Below are 16,704 nucleotides of genomic sequence, written 5' to 3' on the forward strand. Positions count from 1 at the left end.
GTGCATTGACTTTCCTATTATATTTAGCAATTATTAGTGGAAGGGCAATGCCCCACATCCTGAAAGTCCTTTGCTAGTTTTGCCTAAAATGTTTGTCCGCAATCTACAGTTTCCACATCAAAAAGATAACATACCATATCTTAAAATCCCATTTTTAATTTCCAATATCCTCCACTCCTTACTCACCCTTTTCCTCTGAATCCCATTCCCACCACCTCCCTCCTCCGCCTACCGCCGCCGCCGCCGCCAGCTCCAAGAAAAATGAACCCAATATTCTCTACCCTCCAATATTGGCTAGTGAACCACCCTTTAATCCTCCAATTCTCATGGACTCCAGGCCACACCCTTGGCTCCACTCCTCAATTCCTGTTCCTCACTATCTTCACCTACCTTTCTCTCACTTATCTTCTCTCTCATTCCTCCTTCCGTAATTCCCTTGGATCCCACTTTCTCAAACCAATCACAGCCCTCCACAACCTCACTCTTTTCCTCCTTTCCTTCATCATGGCCGTTGGTTGCACCGTCTCCATTATCTTCCACACTCCTCATCTCCATCACATCATTTGCTTCCCTTCGCACATTTCACCATCTGGACCTCTGTTTTTCTGGGCCTACATCTTCTACCTTTCAAAAATTCTTGAATTCTTAGATACCCTTTTGATTATTCTTAGTAATTCAATCCAAAGGTTGACATTCCTCCACGTCTACCACCATGCAACTGTGGTGATTATGTGTTATCTATGGCTTACCACTCGCCAGTCTTTGTTTCCTGTAGCTTTGATCACAAATTCAGTTGTGCACGTGATAATGTACTACTACTATCTATGGTGTGCAATGGGTGTGCGGCCCAAGTGGAAAAGGTTGGTGACTGATTGCCAGATTGTGCAATTTGTGTTTAGTTTTGGAATCTCAGGTGTGATGCTGTATTACCATTTCACTGGATTGGGATGCTCTGGAATATGGGGTTGGTGTTTCAATGCTGTTTTCAATGCTTCCCTTTTGCTCCTTTTCCTTGACTTTCACAGGAAGAGCTATATCAAGAAAAGGATTCATCATGATAAAGATAAACGGCCATGATTTGGTGGGTTCAATTTCTTTTTCTTTTTCTTTTTCTTTTTTAGGGTTTTGCAATTATTTAATTGGATTGTCACTGATGCTAAGATAGTTCAAGTTGGGTAAAATATGGATTTAAAATACAAATTTAGTCTAGAGTGTTTAGAGAATTTTAGTTTCGAGCGATTTATCAACTACCAAAAACTTTTTGTAATCATTAGAATGATTTTAATTTCGTGCGTTTACATAATTATAAATCCGAGCGTTTATCAGAATGTCAAAAGATTTTTGAATTGAATCGTTAATATAATTTTAATTTTAAATTTTTATAAAAAAGCCTAAGTACTATGGTTTGAAATAATTTGAGTGTGATGTTGATTCACCTAGTTGTCCTTTTTCTATAATAATTTTATAATATATGTTGAAAATTTTTCCAAAAAGAGAATATTATTAAGATTTAAACTTCAAACATTTTCAGATAGACAATATCATTTTCAAAATAACAAGAATTGAAGAAATGTTCAATATTGTACCCTACAAAATGGAATTGCTTTCATGGGAATGTCAAGTTGTAAACATGGGTTCTCAATTCTCCACTTTCCTCTATTGGTTATTGGCATTTTTAATATTGATTATTGCTTTAGTTTTAAGGATAAATGAGTGCGACCGTTGAATTCCACTCCCACATCGATTTGAAGAATAACATGGTTCTTATAAAAGTTGCAGACACTCTGTTCAAATAAAAAAATTCATAATTAAAAAAAAAATTCAAAACCTACACTTCCTATATATAATCATCCAACCGTGAAAGAGCACGTCTACATATTGGTCATGATTCTCATCCGCTATAGTTCTAGCATAAGTAATTTCCACATTTCTTGCTCAATCACTATATGCTGTTCATTTAAATTCAAATTATATTTAGACAAAAACATAAATCGTTATAATTTTAAGAGAAAATTAACTTCATCACTAAATTAATTCAAAAGATAAAATTTTCGACCAAAATAACATTATTTTTCGCCTCAAATTCTATTTTAACTAATTAAATCCTCCGACTTAAATTCTCTTGATTCTCAAAAGTAATTTTGTTACATAAATGATGTATTTTAGATCGGAGAATTTTGTGTATCTTAATAATATTAATTTTAATTATAATATGTTTATAATGAACTTAATTTTATTATATAATATATCCGACCTTTGTAAATTTATACGAGTGATTTAATTTTTATAAATAAAGTAAATATTTACCGGAGTATACTCGATGATGAGTGCGAACTATACAAGCAAAAAAAGGACATAATGGAATGGCAATTGCTTTCATCAGTACTAGCCTTCTATTTCTTATTGGTTCTTGGCATTTTCAAACGACTTCTGCAGCATCTGAAAGGCTTACAAGTATCCATCAACCCTTCTCATTAGGACTTCTTTGAGTAATTGATGTTGGAATGCATGTTACCCTTGGCTACGACATACCCAATTTAATTTTATTGATAAGCACCAAATTGTAGATGAAACAATTGAAAAACAGGGAAAGAAAAGCCCATTTTTAATAGAGCAATAAACAGAAAATTGGTTAAAAAAAAAAAATTTTGCATAACTCACCCTTGAAAGTTAACTTAATTAAAAATGTGCACTTTTTTTATAAATAATTTGAAAATTTAACACGATTTTTTCACATTTAGAATCTAACACTTTGTGTAATAAAATAATGATATGAATTTAATTAATCCCGCAAATATTAGCTTAAAGAAAAATGAATGCGACACATTACTCCTATTTATAATTTTATTTATAACAATTTTAAATTATTATCAAAGTTATTAGTATTAAGATTATAATATTATAATCAATATTACGATATGGTTATTCAATTTAATTTTAAAGTAATCATTTTTATAATTTAAAATTATATAACATAAGATGTTTAAAATTAGTTTTTTTATATGATATTATAAAAATATAATTTTAGAAATTAACATTTTGTAAATTTTGATATAATATAAATGTAATATCAGGTTAAACTCCGGTATCGGAATTTCAACTTTCTGGCGGAATCTCCGTTAAAAGTCGAAATCTCAAGGTCGGAATCTCTTAGAAGGCTGAAAATAAAGGTTTTCTAAATTATTTTTACATGTTTTTAAGGTTTTAATGAAAAAAGAAATTGAGTTTTGAAAGAAAATGTTTTGGAAGAGAAACCCAGGTTTGGCCGCCGAACCTCATGTTCGGCCGCCGAACATGGTAGAGTTGTGAAGGCACTTTTGGCCTCCGAAGGTGGTCTGGCCAGCCACCTATAAAAGGCCTCATGTCCGAAAATGGGCGAGTTTTCTCTCTTCATTTCCGGGCAAAGTGAGTCTCCGCCACCCCCTTGATGATCTTGTGTTCTCTCCTCAAATCCTTCAAGTTTTTGATAAGTTTTTACCTTGTTTTGAAGATTTTAAGCTTAGATCAAAGTTTTGGAGCTTGGAGACCTTCGAAACTCGTTTCCTCCTCATCTCCAAGTTTGGGTCGCATCTACCCTTGGTTTTCAAAAGGTAAGTGTAACAGCCCGGAAACCGAACTGCTACCGGCACTAGGATCCAGATCGACTTAAGGTCGCTGGGACCCGTAGTAAGCCTGCTATACTGTCTGTGTACCTGTGAAATCCCATACATGATCATACATTTTCTGTCAAACCATTAAAACTGTTCTTTTCTCCAGGGCTTAACCTGTGCATGCACTATTTCTGATCTATCAACTCACTATGTTAAGCCTGGTTTTCTCATAGTCAAGCTGTAACAATAAAAGAAACATACATAAACTGATCATGTGTCTACAACAAGGGATTACAACTCTTATAAGTCAAGCACAAGCTACACACTATACATTATCTCTTTACATGTACATGTCCATACTAGCTAGTACATAACTCTTCTTCTTGCAAACCCTGCTGGACTCCCTCTGGACTCTGAACCTGCACAACTGGGGTTAGGGGAGAGGGATGAGCTATACAAGCCCAACGAGCAGAACTAGATAAATCAGAAGTTGAAAACATGATCTCATGGAATGCACTACATCACATCATCTCAGGGATCAAACATGACCACCAACAATCCCACTCAAAGGATGCCTGGCCTAGCCAGGTCTTATAACCTCAATCTGCCTGGCCCGGCCAGGTCTTACCACTCTGCCTGCCTGGCCCAGCCAGGTCTTACTATCTCTGCTGCCTGATCTAGTCAGGTCTTACCTACAGATGGCTGCCTGGCCCGGCCAGGTCTTATAACAGAGTTTGGGCTATTGGAGTCGCCTTGGTCTATCCACAGCCTCATACACATCGTATATGCAATGCGTCAACTTCGTGCAACTAATGCAAACACCCTACTATACTCTGATGATGCATGACATATGCTCAAAATAGTTTAGTTCTGAAAAGAGAAGTTCCACTCACCTCTGGCTGACTCTGTACTATCTCTGCAGGTTCTGAACCTGTGCTTACTGCTGACTTCCCTGATTCCTCTAGTCCGTTCCTACACAAATGAGGGACTAAACTAACTCAAGATCATCTCTAAGAAACTCCCCAAAAACCCTCTAAACGCTCCCCAAACAATCACATAAAACATGCAAAAGAACGTTGGACAGGGCACTTTCGGCGGCAGGTTCGGCGGCCGAAACCCCTCTCCAGAGACGAAACTCATGCATGTTCGGCGGCACCTTCGGCAGCCGAACGTCTCGTCCAGAGACGAAACTCAACCTTCGGCGGCACTTTCGGCGGCCGAACCTTGCCTCCAGAGACAAAAGTCCCAAGTTTCGGGGGAAAGCTTTGGCAACCGAAACTGCCTCCACAAGGGGTTCGGCGGCCGAACCTTCCTTCGGCGGCCGAACCTGGTTTTGCCCGCTGGGCAGAACCCTGCTCTGTTTCATGCAAACTCAACACAAAACTTACCCAACATGCATCTCAACTACTCCCAACTAGCACATACCATAAAATAGGCCTAAAACTCACTTATAAGCTCAAGAAATATAGCAAACAACACATAAACATGCTGAAACACAAAAGCATGCAAAACCTCAACCAAAACCCTATTCATGCATCCTATCCATACAACTCCCATAAAACCTTCAAAAATCAGTAAAAGAGGTTCTGGATCTTGACTTACCTCTTCCAAACAAGAGATCAAGTGATCCTAACGTGGAGATATGAAGAAAACCTCTTCCCAAGCTCCAAACTTCAAAACTTGCTAGTTTTGCTCAAAACCTTCAAAACACATCAAGACTTGTAAAACCCTTGAAAGATTTGGTGAAAAACATGAAAAACATGAAAGTCAACTTGGGAGAGGCTGAAACTTACCTCTGGCTGCAAGTGGAGGAGAAATATCCTCCTTCCACCGACCTTTGGCCCTTAAATAGGTGGCTGGCCAGACCACCTTCGGCAGCCGAACATGAATCCGAAACCATGCAATGTTCGGCGGCCGAAAGTGACCTTCGGCGGCCGAACCTTTGCATTTCTCCCTTATTGCTTTTCTTTCAAAACTCATTTCCTTTCACACTTGAAAACATTCAAAACTCTGAAAACACACATGAAAACATATGTCTTACCCTTCTCGAGGGTTCCGACACCCGAGATTCCACCAGACGACAGGAATTCCGAGGCCGGACTCGAGCTGGGTATTACATTCTTCCCCCCTTAAGAACATTCGTCCCCGAATGGTCCTCAAACAACTAAACATAGAAACACATAGAAAAGGGGAAAACTAACTAACTAACCTCAAAACCGATGTGGGTATTGCTGGAGCATGGACTCCCGTGTCTCCCAGGTGCACTCTTCTAAGTTGTGGTGGTTCCATAGGACTTTCACCATTGGTATCTCCTTGTTTCTCAGCTTTCGAATCTGAGTGTCAATGATCCGCACTGGTTGCTCGACATAGGTGAGATCGCTTAAGATTTCCACCTCAGGCTCACTAAGAACCTTCTCTGGATCTGACACAAACTTTCTCAACATAGAAACATGAAATACCGGGTGAATTCGTTCCATCGATGCAGGTAAATCCAATTTATACGACACAGGCCCGATCGTCTGCAAGATCTCAAAGGGACCTATGTACCGTGGAGCCAATTTACCCTTCTTTCCAAAGCGAACCACTCCCTTCATTGGAGACACCTTTAGCAATACCATATCCCCCTCCTGGAACTCTATCTGCTTCCTACGGATGTCTGCATAGCTTTTCTACCTGCTTACAGCTGTTCTGATCCTCTCTCTGATTATAGGTACTACCTTGCTGGTAATCTCAACTAACTCTGGCCCTGCAAGAGCCTTCTCTCCTACCTCTTTCCAGTAAACAGGTGTTCTGCACTTTCTCTCATATAGAGCTTCATAAGGAGCCATCCCTATGCTAGCATGATGGCTGTTGTTGTAGGCCAACTCCATCAGAGGTAGATGCTGCCTCCAAGAACCGCCAAAGTCTAACACACACATTCTCAGCATATCTTCGATGGTCTGGATGGTCCTCTCTGACTGACCGTCTGTCTGTGGATGGAAAGCAGTGCTGAAATCCAATCGTGTACCCATAGCAGCTTGCAGACTCCGCCAAAACCTGGAGGTGAACTGCGGTCCTCTATCTGATACTATCGACACAGGAACTCCATGCAGCTTGACTATCTCTTCTACATAGACCTGCGCTAACTTGTCCACAGAATAGTTGCTCCTGATTGGAATGAAGTGAGCAGATTTCGTAAGTCTGTCCACAATCACCCATATAGAGTCTAGCCTGTTGGACGTAGCCGGTAACCCCACTACAAAATCCATAGCGATGTTCTCCCATTTCCACTCTGGAATGGGCAGTGGGTTAAGCATTCCAGCCGGTTTCTGGTGTTCTAGCTTCACCCTTTGACATGTCTCGCAGGCTGACACAAACTGTGCCACTTCCCTCTTCATCGCTGGCCACCAATACACCTGTAACGACCCGAAAATCGGACCGCTACCGGCGCTAGGATCCAGATCGGCATAAGGCCGCCGGGAACCGTAGCAAGCCTGACATATAACCTGTAAACCTGTTCAATCCCATACATGATCATACATAACATAAACCTGTAGTCTCTCACATATATCAACCAAGCATAACCTGTACATAAACATAAACGTGAACATAAACCTCCACTGGAGTCCTCATCAAATGCTCCAATGGGGTATCTCATCATACATAAGCTTGGTTGAATCATAAGCATTATAAACATATCTATAGATCATGTATCAAAAGGGATAACAATACTCATAGGGTCAAGCACATCTATAACCTCAATATACCTCATTACATCACATTCTGTAATCTCTTACATTACATCATAGTACAATTGTCATGTCCACAATCTAACTATTACATAAACCTACTTCAAAGCTCTGGCTAACCTCCTGGTCTACCCTGTACCTGCACATCTGGGGTTAGGGGAGAGGGGTGAGCTACAAAGCCCAGTGAGCAGAATAGTGAAATCATATATTAAAATTTCATGCTTTCATGAAATGCAACACATCACAACAAATCACATCTCGGATGGTATTGTCACCAATAGTCCTCTACATTCCAAAGTGCCGGGACGTAGAATGGGTACAACCGGTCTTTCTCTTAACATAACATATCATACATACCAATGTGCCAGGGACGTAGAATGGGTACAACCTGGACTTTCTCTTACATCGTGCCAGGGACGTAGAATGGGTACAACCTGGACTTCCATATCATATCATGCCGTAACATCATCATACCATATGAGGACTAAAGGATCATCCAATAACCAATCCACATCAACATCAAAATGCAATGCAACATATTCGTGAATACTAATGCAAACAACCTACTATATCTCATGGCATTCATGATGCATGGATCATGCTCAAAATTCATATTTCATTTATTTTAAAACTTAAGGTTTATTCCACTCACCTCTGGCTAGCTCTGACAAACTCCGTAGCAGCTGGCTCACTGCTGGGGTCCTCGGTTCCTCGGGTCCGAACCTACACAGGTGGACTCCAATGAGGGACCAAACATACATAAACATAACTCTAATATACTCCTCAAAAACCCCCTAAAACATCATAAAACAATTACATAAAAACATGCAAGAAATGGCTGGACAGGGCACTTTCGGCGGCAGGTTCGGCGGCCGAAAGTCCCTCCAGAGCCGAAAGTCAGGCAGGTTCGGCGGCACCTTCGGCGGCCGAAACTCCCAGACAGAGGCGAAACTCATGCATGTTCGGCGGCACCTTCGGCGGCCGAAAGTGCCAGACAGAGACGAAAGTCTCTTTTCGGGGACAACTTCGGCAGCCGAAAGGCCTACCTCCCCAGCCATGTTCGGCGGCCGAAAGTTCCTTCGGCTGCCGAACCTGGTTTCTGCCAAAGGGCAGAAACTTGGCTCCCTTATGCATTTTTTTGCCTCCAAACTCACCAATCATGCATAAACCTATTCTACAACATTCCCAAGCATTCACAAGCAAACATACAAGCTCCTAGGGGTATCAAACCATCAAAAACCCCAACTACAACACACAAGCAACTCACATTACTCAAAAACACATGTAAAACCCATAAACCTAACTATGAGCTAAACATGCATTCTACCCCATAGATCTTACATAAAACTTACTTTAAACATAAAATGAGCTTAAGATCGGCTCTTACCTCTTGATGATAGAGAGAGACGACCTAAACTCGGAGATCCAAGCAAATGAGCTCCTGAGTTCCCAAAGCTCCAAAACTTGTCTTAAATGCTCAAAACTTGCAATGAGAGGTGAAAACTCAAGAAAAATGGAGGAGATTTGGAAAAAGAACACAAGATTTGGGGAGAGGGAGGTCGGAAGCTAGCTGTGGCCGAAAATGGGAGAAAGCTCGCCCATTTCGGCTAAGTGACCCTTTTATAGGTGGCTGGCCAGGCCACGTTCGGGGGCCGAAAGTGCCTCCGCATGCATGCCATGTTCGGCGGCCGAACTTGGGTTTCGGCGGCCGAACCTGGACTTCCCTCACTCATGCTTTCGGAGGCCTAACGTGCCTCCAAAACGCATGCATGTTCGGCGGCCGAACTTGACTTTCGGCGGCCGAACCTGGGTTTTCCTCCAAAGACTTTTCATGCAAAAACTCATTTAATTTTCATACTTAAAACCATGAAATACCTTAAAACATTTTATGAAAACATGTTTCTACCCTACTAGAGGCTTCCGACATCCGAGATTCCACCGGACGGTAGGAATTCCGATACCGGAGTCTAGCCGGGTATTACAACACCCTTCTCAGATCTTGATACATCTTGGTGGCTCCAGGGTGAACTCTATACCTCGCACTATGAGCTTCCCTCAGAATGTCTTCCTTCAAACTGCTATCATCTGGTACACATAATCTCTTCCCCTGCCGAAGAATCCCCTCATTGTCAAATCTGAACTCTGCACTGTTGCCAGACTGAACAGTCTTGGCAATCTTCACTAACTCAGGATCTTCGTGCTGTTTCAGAGCCACTTGCTCTAGAAACACTGGTGTAACTCTCATCTGTGCAATCAAAGCACCTGTACCAGATAACTGTAACTGTAGCCCTTCATCCATAAGTCTATAAAAGTCCTTCATCACCGGTCTTCTCTCTACTGCAATGTGGGATAAACTGCCAAGTGACTTCCGGCTTAAGGCATCAGCTACAACATTAGCCTTACCCGGATGATACTGGATCGTACAATCGTAATCACTGAGCAATTCTACCCACCGTCTCTGCCTCAAGTTTAACTTTCTCTGACTCAAGATGTGCTGCAGGCTCTTATGATCCGTATAGATCTCACACTTTACCCCATAGAGGTAATGCCTCCACATTTTAAGTGCAAAGATAACAGCTGCCATCTCAAGATCGTGTGTCGGATAGTTCAGCTCGTGCTTCTTCAGCTGTCTAGAAGCATAAGCTATCACTCTGTCATTCTGCATTAACACACAACCTAATCCCACTCGGGATGCATCACAGAACACTGTGAAATCATCATCATTGATCGGCAGAGCTAACACCGGTGCTGAAGTCAACCGTCTTTTCAACTCTTCAAAACTCTCATCACAATCCTCTGACCAAACGAACTTCTGATTCTTCCTAGTCAGTCTGGTCATAGGAGCAGCTATCTTCGAGAAGTTCTGAACGAACCTCCGATAGTAGCCTGCCAAACCCAGAAAACTCTTGATCTCTGTCACTGTCGTGGGTATAGGCCAATTGGCTACTGCCTCTACCTTCTTGGGATCTACTGTTATTCCTTCCTCTGATACTACATGACCCAAAAAGGCAATGCTCCTTAGCCAGAACTCGCACTTGGAGAACTTGGCATACAAGCCATGCTCTCTCAAAGTTTGCAAAACTACCCTCAAATGTTGGGCATGCTCCTCTGCATTCCTGGAGTACACCAAGATATCATCGATAAAGACGATCACAAAACGATCCAAGTACTCCCTGAAAACCCTATTCATGAGATCCATGAATGCTGCAGGGGCATTAGTCAACCCGAACGGCATCACTAGGAACTCATAATGCCCATATCTGGTCCGGAAAGCAGTCTTGAATACATCTCCTTTCCTGATCTTCAACTGGTGGTATCCGGATCTCAGATCTATCTTAGAAAAACAACCTGCTCCTGACAGCTGGTCGAATAGATCATCGATCCTGGGTAGAGGATACTTATTCTTGATAGTGACTTTATTCAACTGTCTGTAGTCGACACAAAGTCTAAGTGGTCCATCCTTCTTTCTGACAAATAATACTGGAGCACCCCAAGGGGAGGTACTCGGGCGGATGAAACCTTTTGCTACCAAATCCTGTAACTGTTCTTTCAACTCTCTTAACTCTGTTGGCGCCATCCTGTAGGGAGGAATAGAGATCGGTCTGGCACCGGGCATCAACTCTATCTCGAACTCTATTTCCCTATCAGGTGGTAGTCCTTGAAGCTCTTCAGGAAACACATCTGGGAATTCTCTAACAACTGGTACTGAGGATGGTTCCCTAACCTGACTGTCTAGCTCTCTCACATAAGCTAGGAACCCCTGACACCCTTTCCTCAACATCTTACGAGCCTGGAGGGCTGAGATCAAACCCCTAGGTGTCCCTCTCCTGTCTCCTCTGAAGACACACTCTGACCCATCCTGGTCTCTGAGACTCACTACCTTATCCCTGCAGTGCAAGGTAGCACTATAGGTAGATAACCAATCCATCCCTAGAATGACATCAAAATCTGTCAACTCTAGAACCACAAGGTCAGCTGGAAGGCATCTATCCTCTATAAACACTGGACTGAATTGACAGACTGACTCTGCCAATGATGGGTCACATCTAGGTCCACTGACCCAGAGAGGACACTCTAACTCGGATACAATCAACCCCAATCTCTCTGCGGCTCTAGAAGAAATGAAAGAGTGAGAAGCACCGGGGTCCATCAAAGCATACACCTCAGAACACCCAATGATGAGAGTACCTGACACCACAATGTTCGACGTGTCTGCCTCCTGTTGCGTCATGGTGAAAATTCGTGCTGGAGCTGACGGACCTGCACCTCGGGAACCCATCCCTGATGAAGAGGCTGCCCCTCTTCCTCTACCTCTGCCACTGCTTGGTGGACGGGCTGAAGCTGCTGACTGTACGACACTACCTGAGGTCATCTGCTGGGATGGTGCAACCAAAGTCGCCTGAGGACATTCCCGTGCATAATGTCCCTCATGCCCACATCTATAGCAGGCTGAAGATCCCAACAAACAAGCTCCTCTGTGCAGTCTCCCACACCTATTGCAGACTGGAAGATCTGTGCCAGCGCTGGAGCCGCTACTCATTCCCAGACCCGTCTTAATCCTGTTCCAGAACTTGCCTCTCTTTCCTCTGAATTTATCCCATCTCTTCTTGCTCGCACTTGCCGTACTCTGCGAGGAGGAACCTGGTTTAGCACCAGAAGACTGTGCCTTTGACTGCTTAACTACTCCCTGACTTATGGCACTGGCCTCCATCTTTCTAGCAGCATCCACAATGGAGTGGAAACTCTCCTTTTCCGCGTGGAGAATCAAGGAGAAATACCTGGGGTGAAGCCTCGTGGCATATCTCTTTGCCTTCTTCTGATCCGTATCATACGCCTGACCCACGTATGGTAACAATTCCAAGAACTTATCGGTATACTCCTCAACACTCATCTCCTCCGTCTGTCTCAACTGTTCAAACTCCACAACCTTTAACTCCCTGGAACTGTCAGGGAAAGCCCACCCAGCAAATTCGTTGGCAAACTCTTCCCATGACATACTGTCTATTCTGGGGTCCACATAGTTCTTGAACCATTCTCTGGCTTTCTTACATTTTAATGTGAACCCTGCCATCTCAATGGCCCTGCTCTCATCTGCTCCCAACTCACTTGTTATCATTCTGACTGCACTGAGATACTCAAAGGGATCATCTCCCATATTGAATTTAGGAGCATCCAACTTTAAGTACTCCGTCATCTTCACCTTAGTTCCCCCTGAAGAACTGGGTTGTGCTTCAACAACAGGGGCTACTGGTTCAGGTGGTGGTGGTGGAGGTACTGTTTCTCTGGCTTCAGGCGATGTTGAACTTGGATGAAAAGGTGGGGGTGGATAAATGTGATATGGTGGATAAAAGGAAGGATAGGGCATATATGGCATGTAGGGTGGATATGGGGCAAAGCTGGAGTAATCCGACGTGCCTCCCATCGGATTCCCTGGGCCCTGTGGAAAGGGTGGATAGCCAAACCCCGAGGCCTGTACACCTCCCTGAGACTCCCCCATACCTTCTTCTGACCTTCCTATACCCATACTTACATCTCTACTCTGAGCCTCCTCCATAGCAACTCTCTCTTCTTCTGATCTTCCCCCTCTGCCTATTCCTCTTCTGCTCTCGTCAGAAGACCTTCTTGGGTCTCTTGACGTTCCCTCCCTGCTTGACCTGTGAGTCCTTGCCCTTGGCAATGCAGGAGGACGAGCAGCTGTACCCTCACTTTCAGGTGGGACTCCAGTCAATCTCGCGGATCGACGAGTTCCTCGCATCTTAACTCTCTCTGGAAAACAACACATAACCGAGTACATAAGCAACACATAGAGGAAAACAACACATGCATCATGGCATTGAACATCATCAACAGATAGACAGGACTAACATCCTATCCTAGTGGACATGTTTTCCTATTGTGCTTGACCCACTAACCCTCTATGAGCCCAACTCTATCTCTATAGGTCCGACCATGTGAACCTAGGGCTCTGATACAAATCTGTAACAGCCCGGAAATAGAACTGCTACCGGCACTAGGATCCAGATCGACTTAAGGTCGCCGGGACCCGTAGTAAGCCTGCTATACTGTCTGTGTACCTGTGAAATCCCATACATGATCATACATTTTCTGTCAAACCATTAAAACTGTTCTTTTCTCCAGGGCTTAACCTGTGCATGCACTATTTCTGATCTATCAACTCACTATGTTAAGCCTGGTTTTCTCATAGTCAAGCTGTAACAATAAAAGAAACATACATAAACTGATCATGTGTCTACAACAAGGGATTACAACTCTTATAAGTCAAGCACAAGCTACACACTATACATTATCTCTTTACATGTACATGTCCATACTAGCTAGTACATAACTCTTCTTCTTGCAAACCCTGCTGGACTCCCTCTGGACTCTGAACCTGCACAACTGGGGTTAACGGAGAGGGATGAGCTATACAAGCCCAACAAGCAGAACTAGATAAACCAGAAGTTGAAAACATGATCTCATGGAATGCACTACATCACATCATCTCAGGGATCAGACATGACCACCAACAATCCCACTCAAAGGATGCCTGGCCTAGCCAGGTCTTATAACCTCAATCTGCCTGGCCCAGCCAGGTCTTACCACTCTGCCTGCCTGGCCCAGCCAGGTCTTACTATCTCTGCTGCCTGATCTAGTCAGGTCTTACCTACAGATGGCTGCCTGGCCCGGCCAGGTCTTATAACAGAGTTTGGGCTATTGGAGTCGCCTTGGTCTATCCACAGCCTCATACACATCATATATGCAATGCGTCAACTTCGTGCAACTAATGCAAACACCCTACTATACTCTGATGATGCATGACATATGCTCAAAATAGTTTAGTTCTGAAAAGAGAAGTTCCACTCACCTCTGGCTGACTCTGTACTATCTCTGCAGGTTCTGAACCTGTGCTTACTGCTGACTTCCCTGATTCCTCTGGTCCGTTCCTACACAAATGAGGGACTAAACTAACTCAAGATCATCTCTAAGAAACTCCCCAAAAACCCTCTAAACGCTCCCCAAACAATCACATAAAACATGCAAAAGAACATTGGACAGGGCACTTTCGGCGGCAGGTTCGGCGGCCGAAACCCCTCTCCAGAGACGAAACTCATGCATGTTCGGCGGCACCTTCGGCAGCCGAACGTCTCGTCCAGAGACGAAACTCAACCTTCGGCGGCACTTTCGGTGGCTGAACCTTGCCTCCAGAGACAAAAGTCCCAAGTTTCGGGGGCAAGCTTTGGCAACCGAAACTGCCTCCACAAGGGGTTCGGCGGCCGAACCTTCCTTCGGCGGCCGAACCTGGTTTTGCCCGCTGGGCAGAACCCTGCTCTGTTTCATGCAAACTCAACACAAAACTTACCCAACATGCATCTCAACTACTCCCAACTAGCACATACCATAAAATAGGCCTAAAACTCACTTATAAGCTCAAGAAATATAGCAAACAACACATAAACATGCTGAAACACAAAAGCATGCAAAACCTTAACCAAAACCCTATTCATGCATCCTATCCATACAACTCCCATAAAACCTTCAAAAATCAGTAAAAGAGGTTCTGGATCTTGACTTACCTCTTCCAAACAAGAGATCAAGTGATCCTAACGTGGAGATATGAAGAAAACCTCTTCCAAAGCTCCAAACTTCAAAACTTGCTAGTTTTGCTCAAAACCTTCAAAACACATCAAGACTTGTAAAACCCTTGAAAGATTTGGTGAAAAACATGAAAAACATGAAAGCCAACTTGGGAGAGGCTGGAACTTACCTCTGGCTGCAAGTGGAGGAGAAATATCCTCCTTCCACCGACCTTTGGCCCTTAAATAGGTGGCTGGCCAGACCACCTTCGGCAGCCGAACGTGAATCCGAAACCATGCAATGTTCAGCGGCCGAAAGTGACCTTCGGCGGTCGAACCTTTGCATTTCTCCCTTATTGCTTTTCTTTCAAAACTCATTTCCTTTCACACTTGAAAACATTCAAAACTCTGAAAACACACATGAAAACGTATGTCTTACCCTTCTCGAGGGTTCCGACACTCGAGATTCCACCAGACGACAGGAATTCCGAGGCCGGACTCGAGTCGGGTATTACATAGTGTAGATCTATACCTTCTTTCATGTTTTAAGTAAGTTTTAAAAGGGGTTAAAGGTATATAATGCATGTTTAGAGTAGATGTAAAATGTTAGGATTTATGTTAGTTTAATGATAAATATATGTTAAATGTGATGTTGTTGGGGTATAGGCTAGTTTTATGCCCCTATAAGCTTGAATAAGTGTTTATGCATGTTTTAGAATAGTTGAATGTGTGCTGGGAAGTTTGGATGGCTGGATGTGGGATGACAGAATCGGGTTCTGCCATCCAGAAGGATCCATGTTCGGCCGCCGAAATAAGGTTCGACCGCCGAAACAAGGTTCAGCCGCCGAACCTGCCAGAGGAGGCAGTTTTGGCCGCCTAAACTTGCCCCCCGAAAGTTGGGAGTTTCGGCTCTGGAGGGGAGTTTCGGCTGCCGAACCTGCCCCCGAAGGTTGTGACTTTCAGCTCTGAAAGGTCTTTCGGCTGCCGAACCCTACTCCCGAAAGTGCCTGACTTTCAGCTCTGGAAGGACCTTCGGCCGCCGAACTTGTCGCCGAAAGTCCCCTGCCCAGCCTTCCTTTGTCTGTTTTTCCATGCATGTTTATGGTGTTTTAAGGGATTTTTGGAGAGTTGTTTAGAGTCATGTTAGAATATGTTTAGTCCCTCATTTGAGTTCACCTGTGTAGGATCGGACCCGAGGAACCGAGGAGGCCAGCAGTGTTAGCTGCTCCAGAGTTAGTTGAGTATCAGCCAGAGGTGAATAGAACACAACTCTTTTTGTTTCAAAACAATTAAACTTTTAAGCATGCTCATGCATCATGAATGCCATGTATGTAATAGGTTGTATTGCATTAGAATTCACGAATATGACGCATTGCATAATATGATGTTGATGTGGATGGATATTGGATGATCCATTAGCCCTCGATATGATATGATATGAGATGGAAAGACTAGGTGTGGCCTGAACTACGCCCCTGGCAATATGTAAGAGAAGACTAGGTGTGGCCTGAACTACGCCCCTGGCAATATGTAAGAGAAGACCAGGTGTGGCCTGCACTACGCCCCTGGCACAGTTGGACATGATATGATATGATATGATATGATATGTTATGTTATATGTAAAAGAAGACCAGATGTGGCCTGCACTACGCCCCTGGCACAGTTGGACATGATATGTTATGTTAAGCAAAAGTCCTGAGGAGCCCCGTTGTGGGCCGAGCAATGGATATGTAGAGGGTTTCTGGTGACAAGTCCATTCGTGATGTGAATTGTTTGTGATGTGATACATATTATGAAAACATATGTTTATTA

General features: G+C 43.4%; 1 protein-coding gene across 1 annotated transcript; it reads left to right on the forward strand.

Moving 5' to 3' along the window:
- The first annotated feature begins 59 nt into the window (after window positions 1–59).
- On the forward strand, window positions 60–1,189 carry LOC110625129 (elongation of fatty acids protein 3-like). Its single transcript, XM_021770673.2, has one exon. It carries the CDS (start codon window positions 262–264, stop codon window positions 1,075–1,077), a length of 816 nt encoding a protein of 271 aa, XP_021626365.1. The 5' UTR covers window positions 60–261; the 3' UTR covers window positions 1,078–1,189.
- Window positions 1,190–16,704: the final 15,515 nt, after the last annotated feature.

The sequence above is a fragment of the Manihot esculenta genome, chromosome 10 (genome assembly GCF_001659605.2).
Source record: "Manihot esculenta cultivar AM560-2 chromosome 10, M.esculenta_v8, whole genome shotgun sequence".
NCBI classification, from domain to species: Eukaryota; Viridiplantae; Streptophyta; class Magnoliopsida; order Malpighiales; family Euphorbiaceae; genus Manihot; species Manihot esculenta.